The sequence below is a fragment of the Rhamphochromis longiceps genome, linkage group LG8 (genome assembly GCF_057381845.1).
Source record: "Rhamphochromis longiceps isolate RC_006_pf linkage group LG8, R_longiceps_female_GT1.1, whole genome shotgun sequence".
Taxonomy (NCBI): Eukaryota; Metazoa; Chordata; class Actinopteri; order Cichliformes; family Cichlidae; genus Rhamphochromis; species Rhamphochromis longiceps.
Window position 1 is genome coordinate 32,947,423 of NC_140564.1, and position 21,480 is coordinate 32,968,902.

Sequence of the window (21,480 nt, forward strand, 5' to 3'; positions counted from 1 at the left end):
GTGGATGTGGCTTGTGGTGCCATGGCATTACTAATACAAAAAGGAACTTCTTTTCCTACAAATCAAAGCTCCAGCAACACTTGCAGTTTAAAGAACAGTTTTGTTACTTGACCTTTTGGATGTTTTACTTTTAAATTTTGTTTCCACGGGGTGTAACGAGGACTTCCCAATCCACGAGTTTTTAAAGTTAACACTGCACGTTAACTTCCTTTGTTTTCTATGTTTGAATCCAGTTTACAGTGAACTACCTGTACAAATAATGGTTAATTTTTTTTAGCAAAATTAAAATTAAGCAGTTTATCATCACTGTTCGGTGTTTTAAAAAATGCCCACAGAGTTGAGCAGATATGATTTGCTATTTAAAACTTTTCCTATAAAGACTTTATTTTCTACTCACACGTGTTCTATTTAAAGTGCTGACTGAATCAAAACAAGCTTGATCAGGTAATAAAACCGGTCATTAACCATGCTCTTCTCCCTGCACATTAAAAGTAGTGCTCATTTCTATACTCAAGCCCCCTCTCACTTTCAACCCGTCTCATGATATTGAATAAAATATATGGAATATTGCTGGGAAAGAAGAATTTGTTTACCCATGAATGTTATATTGTGGGCTCCATATGACCCCATTTATTCTGTGCTCTTTTTTTATACCACCAGCTATAAAAAACAATATATATATATTCATGTAGCCCCTTCCGCCAGGGTTACTTGCGTAGTAGCATTCCAACAACGCCCTGTTTTCGTCCCTTGCCCACCGATGCCTTCTTGTTCCAGTAGCCCACTTTTCGTCAGGGTGCCCTGTTGATCCGGGCGACGTCCGAGCCGGCATGCCTTCATATTTATCTGTCTCGCTCATGTCTGCGGTAGGCTTGCTTAGCATAGGGGGTCTAGCCTTAGGACCCTTACTGGATACAGATGCCCCAGGCAGGAATCGAACTTGCGATCCTCTGTTCCAAAGGCGTGTAGTCTAACCACTACGCTATCCAGCTGCTTCGGAGCACTAGGTGCGGTGACTCCCAAGCTAGGCGAGTGGCTCCAGCAGATCCCGGGAACAACATCGGAGATCTCTGTCCAGAAGAGCGCAGTCCTGGGAACAGCTAAGATACTGCGCAGGACCCTCAAGCTCCCAGGCCTCTGGTAGAGGACCCGAGCTTGAAGGATAAACCGCCCGCAGGGGCGTGCTGGGGGTTTTTATATATATATATATATATATTTTTTTTCAAAGAGGCTGAAGAGTGAAGTCAGTGCAGAAGGGCTTTACTTGGACACTCTCTCTAGTGGCCAGTAAGGAGGCAGTTGGAGAATAGGTGTGACTGTGTAGAAGTCAATAAGAAAACAACCCAGCTAAACACCTTCCTGATGAGTTCATGGTTTCAGTTCCACCATTTTAAATTATGGTTCCCATTACTGTCAAAAAGGACAATAAAGCAGGCCATGATTTAGGGCGGGCCTACTATTAGTTCAGTCAGATGCACGATGATGACGGCCAAAAAGGCTTCAAAATGGGAGCCAGCAAACCAGCGAGTGACAGCAGGGAGACAGTCTAACTATCATGTATACTCCCTATGGTTAAAAAAAACATACAGGGACCTGTAAAGGTGTAAAAAAAAATCCTTTTTCAGGATTTTCTTCACCGGCTCTGCACTGGACAAAAAGGAGGTCAACAGGGAGGTCAAGATAAATAAAAACCATAAAAACTGCTAAACTGGAGTATAAAAACACACTTGAAAAAAAAATTCACCACAGGGGACCTCCACTCAGCCTGGCAGGGCCTCAAAACCATGGCCTCTGTGAATACTGTGGTCACCAGAGATGGGCAGTAACGCGTTACTTGTAACGCGTTACTGTAATCTGATTACTTTTTTCAAGTAACGAGTAAAGTAAGGGATTACTATTGCAAAATCGGTAATTAGATTACCGTTACTTTCCCGTAGGAACGCTGCGTTACTGTGTTACTAAAACCGTGATTTTTTTGCGAGAATGTCTCACGACAGTGACGTAAGCGAGTGCGACGTTAGTGACAACAGCTGTGTGCAGATCAACAATGGATCATATATCGAGTGCAGAGAGAGTGTGAGCGTGCAGCGTTTAAAGCGTGGAAGTACTGACCTTACTTTGAGTTTGATTCCATAAAAAGTGACAAAAACATTAGTGTCCGTTGTGCGTGGGAAGAAAACTTCTTTTTACAGTGAAAAAACCCCTAAACTTCCGAGCAAGCACCGAGTAGCTACGACGTAATGGGAAACTCACAGAGAAACTCGCGGATTCTTCCACTGACCGCGGCACACCTGCACCAGGGTAAACCTCCGCCTACCCCACTCCTGCTTTACAGGTGAAAATAGAGCAACAGGACCGCTGAGTCTTTGACTTTATTTATTTTCTGCTGTGTTTTACTTGCATCTATTTGAAAGACTGAGTGTAAACACAAAAAATATTTTATTTTATGTGCTGGAATGTGCAGAAAATAGGTTTACATGTTAAACTAATTTATTCAACTCAGAGAATGTTGCAGATAATTTAATCTTTGCTTGATGCATAAAGTTAAAAGATTAAAACTAATAAAACAAGTTTTAAAAAGAGACTTTTCCATTTGATTACATTTTGTGTGATGGATTATGTAGAAAAAGTAGAATTGGGCTGAAAGATCTATCGCTTTATCACCTCTTCAGGTTGTAAATCGTGTTTTTAAAAAGTAACTAAGTAACTAAGTAATTAATTACTTTTGAAAATAAGTAAGCAGTAAAGTAACGGGATTACTTTTTTGGGGAAGTAATCAGTAATTAGTTACTGATTACTTTTTTCAAGTAACTTGACCAACACTGGTGGTCACCACCCCCAGAACCATCCAGGTGGAGGGCAGCAACCCCTCCTCCCTCCCTGACGACCTCAACGCTTTCTACACCACGTTTAAGATGGACAACATGTCCCAGCTTGAGGAGTCCAGATCCTCACTCAAACCTGGCAGCTCTGCACTCAGCTTCAGGACTGAGGATGTGGTGAGAGCCCTCAGGAGGACCAGGGAGAGGAGCTCACCCGGCCCTGACAACATTAGCAGTCGAGTTCTGAGGCCCTTTGCAGGGCAACTAGGAAGTGTGTTCCGGACTCTATTTCAACACTCAGCTGACAGTCACACCGTCCCCCAGCTGTGGAAACACTCCAGTCATCCCCATCCCCAAAAGAAACAACCTAAAGTCTCTGAATGATCTTCGTCCTGTGGCCCTCACCTCCCTGGTGATGAAGGCCATGGAGAAGATCATAAAACAGCACATGGTAAGAGCAAATGACCCCTGATGGACCCACTCCAGTTTGCTTACCGTGCACGCAGAGGTGTCGATGATGCAAAAATCTTCATCTTGGACTCCATCCACAAACATCTGGAGCTCCCTGACTCCTCCGCCAGACTTCTTTTTGCTGGTTTCTCATCAGCGTTCAACACTCTGCAGCCTCATATTCCAGCCTTTAAACTTTCCACCCGATTTCACCTGGATGATCAGCTAATCCTGTGGATATTGGACTTTTTGACCAACAGGACTCAGAAAGTTCGGGTCAACAACTCTCTCCGGTCTCCGTTCCACCTCCACTGGCTCCCCCCAGGGCTGTGTGCTCTCCCCCCTTCTCTTCATCCTCTACACTGATGACTGCAGATCCACACAGCCCAACTGTCACCTGGTTAAATATGCTGACGACTCAGTTCTCCTGTCACTGCTGTCAGGCCCCTCACAACACCACGGGTCCACTCTGCAGGAGTTTGTAGAGTGGTGTGACAGCTCCAACTTGAATTGAACGTGAGCAAAACCAAAGAGATGGTGGTGAATTCTCCAGTAGGCAGAGGGATCTGGCTGCTTCAGTCACCACCACCATCCACAGGAAGCCAGTGGAGGTAGTTGAGGAGCACAAATACCTGGGAACCATCTTTGATAACCTCCTGAAATTCTCTGCCAACACAGAGAGATTCTCAGGAGGTGCCACCAACAGCTATACCTCCTTAGGAAACTCAACTCCTTTGGAGTCGGCACACTCATCATGATGACTTTTTACTACGCCTTCCTGGAAAGCATCATGACCTCCATCAGCTGCTGGTTCCACTCCCTCAGCCTTCATACAGGAACAGACTGCAGCACACCGCATCAGTGTGCTCTAAAATCATTGGCCTACCTGTCAGAACTCTGGCAGGTTTTCAGTCAACAGGCTCTTAGACAGGCAGCCAAAATCATCAACGACCCCTCTCACATTCTTCACCCCGCATTTCAATGGCTCCCCTCTGGGCGACGCCTCCGATGCATTTCCTGCAGGACAGAGAGGAGGAGGAGAGCCACCTTTGTCCCCTCAGCCACTCTGCTTTTTAACTCCAGCCGATAAGAACATTTCCCACACCCATAAACATAAACTACTCTACACTCTTCTTATACTACCGACACTTTATTCACTTTTAGTCACTTATAGTTATTTATTCACCTTTCAGTCACTTTGTTGTTTGTTAATTGCCCCTTGGGGATAAATAAAGTCTTCTGATTCTGATTCTGAAAAAGGAGAAGCAGTTAAACAGGGTCCTCCCATTTTCCTTTGCTGTTTTCTCACAGAGTAAATCTCCGAAATCCACGGATCAACTTTAAAGTGATTTGTGCTTTTTCTCTGCTGTTGGAAGGCACGATGTGAAATGAACCAGAGTTTAAAGAATATCCAATCCTAATTTCACTTGTGACAATTTTCAATCATTGGTTAGTGATTTATGCGTGCAGTCATTTACAAACTGATGCAAACCTTTCAGGAGTTTAGTAAAAGTACCAGAACATAACACATTCAAGTGCATATCAAGGGTGTGAGAGTAACATAAGATGGAGAAGACTAGTGTGTCTGGCATTCGTCAACGTTTGTCCCTGGAGTGAACACCACCCTTACGCTGGCCTCGGTCAGCTGGATCTCCACCTATCCCACAATCCCTCGCTGCAGGTCCCTACAGAATGAACTCTGTGCTCTTTAGCTTTCACTCTCTCCCACAAACATCTGCCTGTTGTATAATAATGTCCAGGCGACCAGCCTACACTGCTGTTTGTTGGTATGTGAGGCATGCAAGAGCACAAAACCCCAGTGAGAATTCTCCCCTCTCACTCTGATGCTTTCTTTCTCCTTTTTGCTCGTATGTGACAATGGTCCTTGTTGTGTGTTAATGGGCTGATGCTGCCTGATAAACTTATGGCACTGGAGTGTGGTGAGACTTTGTGGATCGAGCCCACGCAAACGCGGGTCTGCAACAAAGCACAAATACACCGAAATGTAAATGTTTGCTCGGTTTCACGTCTGAATGTAGTCGAATAAAAAAATAAAATCCTGAAGGGTAATTTTATTTTAATAAGGAAGAATTCTGTTTCTTATTCTTTATGATGCCTACACAATATACCTTTAATGATAGATGGATGCAACCCGGGTCTGAAAAGTCAGGTCAATTTTTACTTACAGAAAAAAATAGATGGACATAGTAGCGTAGTGTCACCTGTGGTTTTGTTCCACTTCACTGCCTCCGCTCAGCTACACAAAGTGGTCACACACGTAAACTTAGGCCTTGCTGGCATGCCAGGGGATAGGTTCTGAAAGCTGTTTACCCACAGCACGGTTGATATGGGGGAGGAAAGGGTCTGCAGACAAAACTGTGTTTTACTACCAGGCTGTAAACCTGCTTTTTAATGCTGTAATGCGTTTTATCACAGGAGTCCATGGAGAGTGACTCAAACAGCCACTGAAGGAGCTGCAGTTTTTGGCACTTCTTTGTTGGCAGACTTTTTCAGCCCCCAGAGGTTATTGCTTGGACTGTATAGAAACCTGCAGGAAAGGACTTCAGCAAACACTTTCCTCAAGAGTTTTTATGTTAATCACTCATTTCAAGGCTTTCTGAGTTCAACAAGATGTGCTTTTTGTAAATTGTGGTCCCCGTTAGCCGTGTGATTGACAAGTTGTTATGGTCTGATCATGCAGTGTCGCTCTTTTGTCAGGTAGATCCTGGTCACATCTGGTTTCAAAGACGTTCCTGATCACAGTTTCCAACATCTTTTATATACAGTCTATGATCTAGACAGGCAGATTTGGTTTCATGGCATCAAAAGCAAAACTTTGGCAATTAAAACCAAATTCATTTGTATACAACGTTGTGCGCGTTAGAAAACACTCTCTTACTTATTTCCTATGATTTTGGAACCTGATCCTTTAAAGCAGGCGTTTTTTCTTCTGTAAATAATAGGAGCCATATGGTTTGTATTGTAGTGGCAGTCAGGGATTCATTACTGCACCTTGAGGACTGCCTCACCCAGTGACATCATTTGGGGTATTTGTTTTTAAGGGAAATGAGGTAAAGAAAATGATCCGTCTCGCTCCATTTCATGTTTCTCACGTTTCTCATAATTTTAGTTTTCAGTTATTTGCTGCCATTTCATCAAGAACAGGTCTCATTTTACTCTAACGTTTCTACTTCAACTTCAAACTTATCTGTATATCTTCCTACAAACGCAGTTTAGAAAGCTTTTTCATGAGGATAAAATATTAAAACTATAAAAGAAAGAAAGAAAGAAAGAGAGAAGAAGAACATTTAATTACAAAAACAAATAAAAAGCATGAAAAAACTACAAAGGAAGAGCAGTGACTGCCACAAAATGACTGAGGAAGCGAATGAAGGGGCTCCAAGAATGAAAGCTCCTGACGTTACTTTCAACACCGTGCTGGTGTGAGTCTCAGATTTCTAATGTCTGATAATTCCTGAGGGCTGAAGCAGGAGGATTTCAGCCAATATTCCCATCTCTTCTGTCATCCTGCAGCGCTGTGGGGCTGTGCTTGGACTGTGTGAATAAGTGGAGTTCCTAATGAGACACCGGTATTGCGAGAGCTTGGCTCAGACCAGAGCCCAGTTTCAAGGACCCGCCCTGATGCAGCTGTTGTGCATTGCAGGCTGCACTGTAACGACTAATGGAGCTCACACCCACTCATATTACACATGAGAACAACTACACACACACATAAAAACACAATGAGGAATTGAAGCAAAAAAAGGGAGATGTTCTACTCATTTCCCGCTTCTTTCATCGCTGGCCTCGGCACAGTTACATGATTCACAGCTCAAAATGATCCTTATTTATCTCATATAGAACAGTCTCGCTGCTCTGTCGTCTGTAGCCAAACAAAAAGGATGGTTAAACGTCATAATTGGCTTTAAATGATTATCCAAGGACAGCACTACAGCTCAGCACCTGCAGAGAGTGAGCCATGATGCACTGGACTGTTAGGGGATAATGGGAATTCCATTTGGCCATGATTGATTTTGCCAACGTGCATCTCGCTAAAGGCTTCCCGGCTGCTGGGGTTTTTGAGCCTGATGCATTCTTATCAACATGCTCAGCATCTTAGTAAGGGCCGGTCAGTGCTGTCAAATGAAATTAACTTATAAATAGGATCTCAGAACTTAGCTCAGTAATGTGGGTTTTTTTCATTTCAAGCACTCTGTGAGCATATTTTTCTGTTCTTATTCTGAGCAATTGTGTTTGGACACAGGACCAAACACAATCGAGCTTACATTGACATGCATAGGGCTACCTTTGTGAGAGTTTTGGATCAATTGACTGATTAAAATGTCATGAAATTTACAACTTTTAGGCTTAGGGTTAAGATTAGAATTAGGTTAGGGTTAGAAACGTAGTCGTGATGGTTAAATTAAGGGCTGAAAGGCCTGGGAATAAATGAATTCATAAAGAGTGCATGGATGCATGAACAGAGAGATCTAGTATTAGTAGAATAATACAAAGACAACCAAACATATGCTGCTACAGCTTCTTTTGCATTGTTGTGAGTAAACATTTACATGTTAAGGAAAAATTCAATTTCACATCCACCCTCATACAGTATATATACTCCTACATATATATATATATACAGATACCCCACTATACCTTACAAATGTCATTGCAGCGTGCACACAAACCAAACATGGTGCCAGAGACAATGTGAAAGTTAACAAATGCTTAATATAGCCTTTAAGAGTTTCTTTTCTCTCATTGTTCCGTCAGAATTATGAATATTTGTGGTAAACATGAGGGTGTAGGTGGAACTCATTGCATGCCACAGTTATCACCAAAGCTCAGTTCATTCTTATGTCATGGAGCTCACAGATAATGGCTCCAGTGTTGCTGACTGGTCCTAACTGGTGCCATGCTGCCCTAAGCAAAAAGACAATAGTGGCTATTCTGTTATGGCCCAGCAAGAGTGTAAGTGGGTGTAAGGAATGACCAGTCAGGGGAAGGGGACAGGGGTGCCCAATATGGCCTCCACACAGTGACTGGACTGTGTCGCAGTCTGGAGGGGGGAAGATAGCACCACAAAGATCTGTCTGTCTGCCTCTACGCCCAGAATCCAAGTTCCATCGTGGGAGACACAGAGTGAAAGAAAGAGATAGATGGTGAGGGGAGAGAGGAGGGGATGCTACCCTCAGTCTGTTTCATTCGGTGGAGCTGGGACAGGATGGGGCGGTTGGGCATGTTCAGCAAGCAGGAAGGACGCGGGTCATCGGGGGATGCTGAGAGCGATGCACCGGTGAGCTGGAGGACCGCCACACAGACCGGTGACAGAGACGGCTCGGTAGAGAATAACACTTAGGGGCAGAGTTTGCTTTGTCTGGGCAACAATGGGCAGCATCCACTGGCATGTGCGGATGTTTAGCTTTAGAGGCGGTTAACAGCAATCGACTGAACAGAGGATGGACCCTTCAGTGGCTACTTAACAACCTGGATCTGGTGCGTTGCGTCATATCATTTCTTCATGTTGTACATATTAGTCTTTTGGTATATGTTTCAGGTTTAAGTCCAGTCATTATAATAGAAAGTAGTAAAACCAGGAAATCTTTTATTATTAAAGAATAATCTATTTCATCTGTATTGAAACAGGCAGAGAGAATAAAAAAGATCAAGAAATGTGATCGTGGTAAGATAAAAGATCTCTTTTTGTTCTTTGGGAAATTGTCCCAGGCTCAGAGGAGCTCTCGCATAGATGTTTTAGAGAGGTTAATAAACTTATGATGAACTAATAAAACAATAAAATGCATTAAAGTGGGGTAAACTATTAAAAAAAGAAAAAACAGGAACCCCAGCAAATGCAGATGTTTTTTTGAACTTGCAGATGTTAAGAAATGTTTAAATTAAGAACATTTTATTCAGTGCTTCCAGGTGTAAGACGTCTTTCAGAAGCTTTTAAATACTACTTTAATTAAATATTAATATTTTTTAAGTTGAAAACCTTTTTAAAAAGGCATTCAAGTGTAAGACGTGCACTCTTCTTCTATTTATAATTGTTTAATGAACACTTAAACTTTTTTCGGCATTTGGTTTCCCTCCATTTTCATATAGTCGATAAGCACTCCTTCTGTCCGAGCCCCGTTTGAGTGGTGAAATCCATCAGTGCCATCATGATTTTGTTGCGTGATAATGGAACATTAAATGTTTACATTGCATTACATTCTAATGATAATGTACTTTTGATCCAATATATCGTATGTACTGTCCAGTGAAGAAGAACCGATTGTATTTTTGGAAATGATTTGTGTTTAGTGGATTTTACTTTACTTGACCCATCTGACTGACAAATACATATAACATTAAGATTATTAGTTTTAGTATGTTTAGTGTGTCAAAATTATGTAAACTGCACACATGGAATATGCATGTGCAGTTGAAATGGGGGAGTTGAAACTTTAATGTGTGTACAAATAATTTATGCCACTTACAGGTGGATTCATTTTACATATCAGTGACAATCTTGTTTTTTTAGTTAAAGAAATTAAATGTTACCACTGACACCAACTTTCCACAAGGACAGCTGCAATTCATCACTTGTACTTTCATTTTTTCTCAATGAGCGCGGTTTAAATAGTTTAAATCATTGACGATAACGCAAAGAAATTTGTAGAAAATGGACAAAAACATGCAAAATGTTTAGTGCTGTGAGTGACCATGACTTCAGTTCAAAGGCTTTTGATTGACACTCACCAATCTCTGTTACATCTTTTCTCTTTTTCTCTGTCTTATTCAGTCCAACTCCTGAAATCAACAGATCTCAGCCGCCACAGTCTTCTCTACCTGAAAGAGATTGGGAATGGCTGGTTTGGGAAGGTGAGCCCACTTCAGAAACCTCAATCTTCATAAAAACCTGCTGGTAATTTCAAATCTGTCGCTCCCTGCCGGGTAGATGAAACGCAGCATCGTTGAGACTCACATCGTGGCTGTTAGTCTTTGCTGTGATCCCGGCTCCTGCTCGGAGCGGGAGTCGGTTAAAAATGTCCGACACGCTGCGTTACCTGAAATGTCTGAGTGTGTAATGCCAGCCCGATCCTCTCGCCTTTGATGTCAGCTTGTTCCCAAAGTGATAGACTTAGGCCTTGAGAACAAATTTTACGCTGCTAAATTTTCAAAGTAATAGCCCTCCTTGCAGCCTAAACCTTCTGGTGTGTTAACATGTTTTTACAACCAGATAACATGTTGTTGTCATTCTCTCTCGTTTCCCCCTTCTGCTTCTTTGTCTGCTTCTCCTCCTTTTCTTATTCATACTGTTCACTCATGAATATTCATCCACCCTCCTCATCCTTGTGCACCGTCACTGGGTATGTCCATCTGTTTGTGCGTATTATCTGCACTGCTGAACTCCCGCATGCCTGCTTCATCTCGTTTTGTCTGTCTTTGTGTAATGGTACTCCCATTGCATGTTTAATGTGTTTGCTTATGTGAACGTGGCCATCCTGTCTGTGTGCCTTCCCCTGTATGCATTTGTCTCTACTTGTTTCAGGTTCTTCTGGGGGAGGTGAACGCAGGCCTGAACACCACCCAAGTGGTGGTCAAGGAACTCAAAGCCAGTGCCAGCGTACAGGACCAGATGCACTTCCTGGAAGAAGCACAGCCTTACCGGTACACCTTCACCTCCCTCACATGTGTCTGTAGTTTATTCTTACATGGACAATTTAAGCAGTACATGTAAAATCTACAGTCTAAAAGTACTGATTGAAAGGGCAGAAGTAGTGCTTACATATGTCCAGTCTACATTTTAATAAAGTCTCCTTAACTGAAGCTGGATCAGGTAAACCTGAGCCACCCCTGAGCCCTGAGCATCTCTCATGTCTTTGTCATTTTTGTGTCCTCTGTCCTGACGTTTTAGTCCATTTTTGTTTGTCGTTTGCTCCTGGTTTCTCTCAATTCTCTTTCTTGTCACCCTTACGGGTGTTTGAGGCAGACATCTGCAAATGTTTTATGTTCAAAACTTGAGATAAACTTATAAAATACTGACGGGTCAGCTTCCCAGGATCTATGAAACTTGCTTTTACTTGCTTTTCTGTAACTTTTATGTATAGCATCATGCTTTTGTTTTCCAATCACAATCAGTCAAATATTTTAGTTAAAACTAAGGATGCATGTCTTTAAATATACTTAATAAATACTGTAATATATAATTATTCATCCTAATAATTAATCCTTTATTTATCCCTGCAGAGGGATTCAGGCATTATCTGGGCAAATTATACTTTATACTTCCTTGGGAATACAAATGCAATGTAAAGCCAATACAATAACTCTGTCATAAACTCTTCTTTTAAAAATTTTATACTTTTTCCATTTTTGTTGGAAAAAAAAATCAGACTGAGGTCACGGTGTTTATATTCTAACGTGTTGCTGTTATTTTGCCCCTTTGTCGTTAACATAGGTTAAAATCTTCTCAGCGGCAATAACAGTAACACATACAAGCTTGTAAAAGTATAATAATGACAGACCTCTCGGTGGATTGCATTAAAGTTGTTAAAGGTGATCGGTGCATAGAGAGTATCATAAGAATAATAAGTTAGAATAAATGTATGCCTGGTACATGTGCAAGAATAAAATGCAGATCAAGGTTAAAATCGAATCAGAGTAAAAGAAAAAACACTTTAAATGTACTTTAAGGTTAAATGGAAAAAATAAAAGCAGAGTATGAAGAATGAAAAATAAATGATATTACCACAAAACAGTACTTGTTAAATTAAGATGGATGGTGTCTCAGCGTGGTTGTCTAATATTTTCTTGAATACTCAAATATATCAACCATATCTCAATACCAAAAGTATTTATACCCATGTAATACTAAAACATATACTCGTGTTTAAAGGTGATACATAATATGTGCATGCTGAGATCCTGTTCTCTTCTGCTCTCCAGTGCCCTCCAGCATCCTGCTCTGCTGCAGTGTCTGGCCCAGTGCACTGAGATCACTCCCTACCTGCTGGTGCTGGAGTTTTGTCCACTGGTGAGTATTCAAAGCCATGAGACAGGTGCACAGAGACACTCTTTAAATCATTGTATGAAAAAAAAATACAATACCAAATCTCAACTGGGGATTTTATTTTGACGATCCCAGTTTAATTTAAAGGGTTTAATATTTTAATAAAATCACCGTGTTTAACATTAGTTTATTAATGTCCTTGACAACTTTTTTGACTGTTGACTTTAATCCAAATTCTGTAGTACTTCAACTGATTGAAAGCATTTTAGTAATTTGTCATTGTAGAATGTTATATTAACTGTCTAATAAAATCCTTCTTGGCAGCTGCTGTAAGTATTTGGCAGACAAGCTTAAAGTGAGTCAATTTACACTTGTGCCACTCCAACCACTTCCCAGAATCCTTCACCGTGATTGGTTTAGTAGATTACACACAGATATTTATAGTGAATAATAGTAAAACCAAGAGCCTCCTGCCACTTCTCATCTTTTATTTTTATTCCCACTGTAGGTTAAGTGCAGGTGGGTAGTTCCTCTTATAAGGCGAGGTCGAGTGTGGAAATGTTAGCAAAAGCTAAACCAAAAACATCCCATTCAGATCTAACTTAGAGGAAACTTTGCAATTATTAGCATCAAACTTGTTATTTATTATGTAGACTCCAAACAGTCTAAAGCTTTAAGACAAACTAGAATGAAGACTGCCAAGAAGATGATATTTAGTCCAAAGAGAAGCTTAATTCACTCAGATGGCCGGATTTCTCGGCTCATCCCTAAAATCTCTAATTATCCATTTCCATAAAGAAAAGTGAAGACAACAAATTTGCTAGTTCGTCTGGTCTTCTCCTGTGCAATGTTCCGGTTTCTGACACCAATCAAAGTTTACATGACTGGACAAAGACGACGCAGTAAAATAGTAAGACTGCCCTCCAGTGGTCATACAGATGTTTTATAGCTCTCTTTCATGTGCAGGGGGATGTGAAGGGTTACCTCAGAAGCTGCAGAACCTCTGAAACCATGAGCCCAGAGCCCCTGATTCTTCAAAGGATGGCCTGTGACATTTCCTCAGGCCTCCTGCACCTGCACAAACACAACTTCACGCACAGGTAAAGAGTCGTTTCAGACATAAGCCTGAGAAATCCGACTGCTGTCACTGATGCTGTTCAGTCAAGCAGGCAGTCTCTGTTTACCTCTGTTTACCCTATAAATAACACAATTATTCTATATCATCAGTCCTCTTTTAGCTGAAGCAGTTAGTTTTTTGTATGCCTCAGTTCTGCCCCAGCACAGGCCCCGACTCACCTTCAGTCTGATCTTAACCAGAGACTTTCAAAATGCAGACCAAAAGGTGTGACTCTCGTAAATGCCTGTATTTTTTAAATATTTTAAAACGGTCCAGACTGCTATGACTTTATTTCCAAATCGTCAACGTATTGTGTTAGAAAGACATCAGCTAGGACTAGCTCTCGTACATATTTCTAAAACGAATTTTTACCAGAAGGTGGTCAAAGTTATTAATTTGTATTTACCCTGGTGGCCTGGAAAAGAGAACTTCTTTGGGAAATGCAGAAGTTAGAAGAGCAGTCGCACATGTTCAAAAACATTTCTACCCGTTGGTGAAATGCTGCCAAAAAGTTTTGAAAGCTTGCAGAGAATATTTGCACAAAGTGACCCGACTACCACTCTTTTGGTGTCCAACAGATACTCAGGTTTTTGCCCTGATAACGATCATTAATTTAAGAGTCACCATCTGACTCATCTGGTTTCTTGGATAGTAGAATTAAAGGACGCCTTTGATTTTAGCCATAAGGTTATCGTCTCTGTGATCTACAGCAGTGAGCCTGTATATCATAACTTACTGTTCTTCAATACTGATAACAGATTTCAGTCATTGCTGTTCAGTGAGAACACCGGATGGCTTTACTAACAGACAAGATGCAGTCATCTAATGCGGTTTATTTGTAGAGTATTACTGCTGAAGCCTCCAAACTACCTCACACGTGTCCATTCATTTAAATCGGTTAACGTTCAGTGAATGCTTAACCCAAGCTTGATCTGCTTTCAGTTGAATGAATCAAAAGCCCTCCTCAAACATGTCCTTCAAACTTCTTGAAAATCCAGCTTTATTAACCGTTTTTCATATTTGTGTGTGTGTGTGTGTTATTTTTCTGTCTGCTGTGCTCTATTCAAAAAGATTTTTTTTTTTTATTTCAATGAGATTTTTCTACTAAGTATTACAGATATCTCGCTCTGAATTTGAGATTAGCCTTTTGCCTCTCGGTCGCTTCCTGAAACAATATCCTGGTGCTGCCTGAGTGCTCCCTAAAGACTCCAGCATCAGTGATTTTGTTGCAGGCGGTGATCCCTCCTCTCCAGGACTCCAGTTTTTGTATTTTTTCCAATAATTTATTGTTATTTTATCTAGTTTTCATTTCACTTCATACTCAAAAAAAGAAAAAGTTGTATTCCTACAACAGTACACCTGGTTTTATCATCAAAACATACTTAAAGTATTCAAGTCATGACTTTAAATCATGGTGGATAAGTTTACCTATAATAGTATAGATTCATATTTCAAATGCAAAATAAGAAGTACCTGAAGCTTTAAATGACATAAACAATACAAGTAATTACTCTTGTCCTGTTGGGCACTTACGGCAAGGCATTTCCTGTATATTTTATTTCATTTTAGTAAAATTTACTTAATTTGTTTTGTTTATTTTTAGCCTACTGTGAAAACACAGGACTAAATGCTGTTGTTTGCAGGACTTCTAAGCATTTTTGTACATTGATAAAAATGTTCTAGTCTTGTTGTTTTGTGTTTGCTAATGTTAGAGAGACATAACAGCTGTTTACCCCCCTCTCCAGTGACCTGGCTTTAAGAAACTGCTTGTTGACGGCTGATGTCTCAGTGAAGATCGGAGATTATGGTCTGGCCCACACAAAGTACAAGGTACACAACCAGTGTGTTAAATGTGAAAAAGATCAGCAAACAACAAACTGGTCCTGTTGCTCTTTGTAAAGTTTGAAAATATATTCTGTATTCATCACTAGCAGGCAACAAAAAAGCAAGCTCGTTATATAAATAGTCAGTTCCCAAATGGTTCTAAGTTTACATTAATCACAGTCGAGTGAATTTCTGCAGGGTTATAAGAACGTTCTTTTCACTTTTTAGCATTATATCAGAAAAGGCTAAATTGTCCAGCAGGTCATTTAGTTTGAATTTGTTTTTTGTCATATTTCTGCAACTTAACAATTTACCTGACCCTCGTTTCAGGACGATTACTATGTGACATCAGACCAGATGTACGTGCCCCTGCGCTGGATCGCTCCAGAGCTGGTGGACGAGGTGCACGGAAACCTGCTGGTGGCAGACCAGACCAAACACAGCAACATCTGGTATCTGATCAATACAAATGATCTTTTGTATTTTGTGAGGACGATCGCTGACATCATGTATAGCCCTTAACCATCATTTTAAATACTGTACCAAGTTACCTAAAACAATCCTTAAGTTAGCTCCAAACTTACTGAGGATGTCACCAGCGTGTCGTCACTCCCAGAAGTCTAAAACAAAATGATTATATTGCATTCTGTTGAATAAGATTTAAATTTTGAAGTTTTAGGCCAAATATATATTATGATAATATTATTGTAATTCTCTATTACTTTTTGAACAGTTTGTAAGACGTGAAATCGCCAGCCCTAACTCCATGGATATAAGTTATAAAGAATGAAACACACAGGAGCTTTTATAATATTAATACACTAACAAACGCTTATATAGTTGTAAGTTTTTAACAGTAGATAAAAGGATGGACGTTACTGCAGGATTATAAGAAATGTATACATGAAATGTACATGAAGTCACTAATAAGATATATTTAATCTTGTCCTGTGTCTCAGGTCTCTTGGGGTGACTATGTGGGAGCTGTTCGAGCTGGGAAACCAGCCCTACAGACACTATTCTGACAGACAAGTGCTGACCTACGCTGTTAGGGAGCAGCGGCTGCGACTGCCCAAACCGCTGCTCAAAGTACCCCTCGCTGAACGCTGGTGAGTCACACATAAATGCAGCAAAAATGGTAAATGGCCTGTATTTGTATAGCACTTTTCTAGTCCCTAAGGACCTCAAAGCGCTTTGCACAACCGGTCATTCACACACTGGTGATGGCAGCTACATTGTAGCCACAGCCACCCTGGGGCGCACTGACAGAGGCGAGGCTGCCGGACACTGGCGCCACCGGGCCCTCTGACCACCACCAGTAGGCAACGGGTGAAGTGTCTTGCCCAAGGACACAACGACCGAGACTGTCCAAGCCGGGGCTCGAACCGGCAACCTTCCGATTACAAGGCGAACTCCCAACTCTTGAGCCACGATCGCCCCACAAAACACAACACATAAAGCAACACAATTAAATCCCTTTCAGGAGGAGGTTTAATGAACTTCCAATTGTTATTCTTTTGTTGTTGCACTATTCTTGGACTCTGTTGCTGTAGCCTTGTATGATTCACAGTTCACAATGAACATCGCAGTAACTTTTTACTTCCATACTGGGCTTTGGTGCAGCTCCATGCCTCAGTTATGGCACATGTATATATTGATTTTTTGGTTTGGATTATGTTGCATATTAGATTTTGCAATATTATTTTCTGATTTTACATATTTGAGTTTTTTATATATTTAATTACTTCATTATCACCCACCTACTTTCATTTAATTTTAATTAAACTTTTCTTTCTTTCTTTGTGCCTTGTGTTTTGGGTCTACAGGTATGAGGTGATGCAGTTCTGCTGGCTGCAGCCTGATCAGAGGCCAACCGCAGAGGAAGTTCACTTGCTGCTCAGCTACCTATGTGCCAAGGGGGCCAGCGAGGCCGAAGAGGACTTTGAGAGACGCTGGAACTCCCTGCGTCCCAATACTGGATTCAACAGTCAGCGTGGTGCCTCAGCGATGTCACGGGACCACCCCTCATCAACCACCTCATCTTTCCCACTCTTAGAACCATTTTCTACTGGTGATGGCTACCACTCAGAGTCTGGAGATGACATACTAACAGTCACTGAAACCAGCCACGGCCTGAACTTTGAGTACAAGTGGGAGCAAGCCAGGGCAGACCAGTCATACAGAGCCCCAGACACGTCTAGTACCTTAGGTCAGGTAAACCATCATTGTCAGGAAGCATTTTACCCACCTGGAGGCATTGTGGGAGGCTGTCCCATGGAAAGCCTGAGCCATGGAGTTTCTCCTTCCTACTATCAACCTAAACATCTACACGCTCCAGGTGTACTTCCTGTCCTCAGTGCCCATAGCCCCTCAGTAAACAGTGAATACTACATTCGCATTGAGGAACCAGTAGACTGTAACATTGATCCAGACTACACCATGGTCTCATACAGCCCAGACTACCAGGGCAGCAGTGGGAGCTTCCTGACTGGGAGCGCAGACTCGGGTGAGTGCATGGCCTGCCCATCACAGGCTAAAACTATGGGTCCTTATTGGTCAGCTGACATCCATAAATCTGACATGTATGACTCTAATGACTCAAGTCCCGCCATCTCCCTGACAATGGAACCCCTTTTAGGTCAAGTGTCAGATAACAGCCCCCTACGACCCTGGGAGTCTAGTCACTATGTGTCCTATAAAGATCGAGATGGGGGCTATTATTTTGACCACTCACCACCTTTGGGAATAGATCACTATCTGATCGGAGGTGAGCTCTCCAGAGAGCATCATCAGGAAAGCTGGGGCTCAAGAAGCCTGCGTCAGGCTTTGGGGGAGTTGGAGAACCCACTAGTGATATCCCATTCTATAAACAGTCCATCTCAGCAGGCTTACAGAGACACATACCTGGACACAAGTCAGACGTCCATTATAGGAAAGAATGTCACTGGAGGTTATTATGACATGATGGGTTCCCTGAGGAAGACTATGCCCAGCCACACAAGACACAACAGTAACTCTGTCAGTATAAACATGGAGACTCAGGGGGCTCTCTTCATCGGACACAGAGACAGTGACTCAGAAGAGGAAGATGAGGACATATTTGTTGAGAGACACACGTGCAATACTTGGCCTTCGAAGCACCGCCACAGCAGTGCCGGTCACCAGAGACGGGCAAGCCATAGTTGCCGACAGGACACCTACGCCGATTTCCATTATACAATGCCGAGTACAGACATCGAGGACTCCTGGCCAGAAGGACACAGCCTGGCCTTTCACTCTCTACCCAAACCCATCGATTATCTTGAGCCACACCAGGTCAAAGATAATAGTGCCTGCCTTAGTTTGAGTAAACATCATGCTATGGTGCCCTCGGAAAACTGCAATGCCTACATTTACATGTGCCATGAAGGTGAGACTCAGGTGCCAACATCTGGAGAGTGCTGCCACTCGCACTTTGTTGACCCACTCACTGGCTTGCTTGTTCGAAACACAAGCTTTTGTCAGCTCTACAGTCACACTAACTACAGAGATAAAGTCATTGACATGCCAAGCAATGAAGAGATGATCAATTTATCACCAGCTCCAGGAGGTCCCATCGTGGCCAAATCTGTGGACTGTGGAGAACAGTATGTCGATCTTACAACTGATGATGTCCAAGCTAAAGAGAAGAGGGAGGACGTTATTAAGGAAATCATACAGAAACTGCCAGAGCCTAGAAAAGAAGAGGTGACTCTAACAATGACAAAAGCCACTCAAGCCACTCCACCTCCTGATGATAACACGCATGTGATGGTGGCGGTGACAGATCCACAGTCAGAGATGAGTCACACCAGTGACAGTGGTGTCGACCGTGAAGATTCCAATGTAAGCCTTGCTGACATACTCGACTGCAGTGACGATGACGAAGAGGAAGACATCACAGACGATATAACTGATGTTACTTCAGGCATCTTCGCTGATGAGTCCAGTGAGCTGAATGCTTCTCCCGCCTTCAAGTTGCTACAAAAGCAGGTAGGAACACCCGATTCCATGGATTCCATGGATCTGCCGTCTGCAGCTGGGTCTTGTGAAGGCTCCAGCCCTGCGTCATCCCACCCTTCCAGCTCACCTAAAGCTATGGACAGCGGCTATGACACCGAAAATAATGAGAGCCCCGAGTTTGTTCCCAAAGAACCTCATGAACCTCGTGAACAACCTTTAGGAAAACCTGCTCTTGATGCCAGCCTGGAGGAGGAAGAAGTCCTGGAGGAAGAGGGAATTGAACCTAAAGTGGTGCCCACAGAGGGTGAGTCATCGATGGGTGAAGATTTGGCACTAGAAGCATCACAGGCAGATGACCAAATTCTGTTACCCTTGAGCGATAAGACGCCATACAGAGACTCTGCCTACTTTTCAGACTATGAGAATGAAAAGCAGACTCGGCATGAGGGAGAGGAACTCCAGATGGGGAAAACAGATGAGCAAAACATTGCAAAAGAACCAAACATGCAGGAAAAGAAAGCTGCAAAAAGGAAAAATGATAGAGAGGAAGAACTAAAGGATGTTGTAGTGAACAAGGACATAAAACTTGAAACGAAACAAACAGTAACAGACACAACAGAATTCTCTCCTGCACCAGAGATTGAGGAGTACTTGACAGAGGACTGTTGTGAAGATGAGACTTTAGGACTTCCTCCAGAGCCTTCTGATACTGAGGGAGGACTGGATGAATGGCCATCACAGGAAGAGAGCTCATCCTTGGGAGACTGGGCAGCTGAGGTGGTGGGGGCCATGGAAGAAGCTCTTGGTGCCCTGAATGGAGATTGTGCCACCAACGTAAATTTAGATAAGGAGGAAGCAGATGACATAAAAGACTCTGCTCAAACTTCAGAAACTTCAGAGGAGGCAGCAACCGAGATGGTTCAGAACCGGCCATCAGGCATATCCAGTGAAATGAAACACACCTTACCCAAAGATGAGGTAGCTTTGCAACAAACCTCAAACACCAGACGATTTTCCTCTTCCTCCCCTCCACCTCCATCCACCCCACCGCCTCCGCTCCGTGCAACAGAGGGCAGAGCATCTCCGGCCGACGGGGAGGAGGCCGACGAGGAGGACGGCGATACCGATGACAGCGACGAGTCGGACGAGGAGCTGCAAAGCTACAATATGCAGGAACAGAGCGGAGGGGAAGAGAGTGAGGAAGAGTGCCACCCAGTGCCTATTGTGGTGAGCGACAACAGCGAGGCCCATAAACTGCGAAGCCTGCTCAAGATGCCAGCATTGCTTACTGAGGAGAACCTGGAGGAGGAGCTCGAACACAAGAAGAAAACAGTGTCTTTTTTTGACGATGTTACCGTGTATCTGTTTGACCAGGTGAGTGTCAAAGAGGGAAGATTAGCCTTAATATTGGCTCTATTAATGGCACATCAATAATGTTTATTCTGGTCCACTCACTGACTCTTTTAATATCACAACTGCTAGGAAAGCCCAACTAAAGAGCTCGCCGAGCATGGCTTTCCTTTAGGAGCAGAAGGTTCTCGAACCAAACCCCAAGAAAGGGTTAATGCCTCAGATGACTCTTCAGACGGGAACATTTCGGAGGAGAGTATGTATTATTCTTTTACTTTCAAATGTGCAAATGTGAATATGATTACACACAATGTATTAGCACACTGAAGACTTTCTCATGTTAAGATATCAAACTATTACTTCCTCCCCTTTGCTGTTTTCACTCAGGTGCGGGTTTTGAGTGGGAAGATGACTTCCCCCTACTCCCACTGCCAACATCCTCAGCCGCATCTGAATCCCCTCCACCCCGTTCCATCACCACAACCCCAGACACTAAACCAGCCGTGCAGTATTCCCGCTTTACCGTCTCTCCCTCCAGCGTTTCCCGGTTCTCCATCACTCACATCTCAGACTCTGATATGGAATCTGCAGGAGGTAGGTCACTTCTGCAAACTCACGAGAAACTCATATTTTTAACAATGGATATACATATCTAATTTTGCCTCTGTAAACTATCACAGCGAATTTTAAAATCAATCATCATGTGGACTTTCAGCTTTATTTCAATAGGTTTTATGAAAACGTTGCAGTAAACGTGTTGATATGAAGGTTTTACACTCTGTATTTTTTCTTCCCAGAGATGTCAGATGGAAACTGGCTAGTAGCTGCATCTTATGAGATCACAGTTTTTGTGCATGATCGCTGACAAATAAAGAATAAAACTAAAATGCATCTTTCTGCTGTGTTAGACTTAAACCCAGTCTGGGAACCTGGCC

General features: G+C 42.4%; 1 protein-coding gene across 4 annotated transcripts in view; it reads left to right on the forward strand.

Annotated features, from left to right (window-relative positions):
* aatkb (apoptosis-associated tyrosine kinase b) overlaps window positions 1–21,480 on the forward strand; it is a 69,794-nt gene that overhangs the window by 44,814 nt on the left and 3,500 nt on the right. For 2 of the 4 annotated variants that reach the window (XM_085417123.1, XM_085417124.1), the window contains 10 exons: window positions 10,063–10,142; window positions 10,813–10,931; window positions 12,210–12,297; window positions 13,240–13,373; window positions 15,136–15,220; window positions 15,545–15,666; window positions 16,174–16,323; window positions 17,041–20,569; window positions 20,678–20,801; window positions 20,933–21,139. In XM_085417123.1, coding sequence (XP_085273249.1) covers window positions 10,063–10,142; window positions 10,813–10,931; window positions 12,210–12,297; window positions 13,240–13,373; window positions 15,136–15,220; window positions 15,545–15,666; window positions 16,174–16,323; window positions 17,041–20,569; window positions 20,678–20,801; window positions 20,933–21,139 — 4,638 coding nt within the window. The other 2 variants (XM_085417125.1, XM_085417126.1) reach the window with 2 other exon arrangements.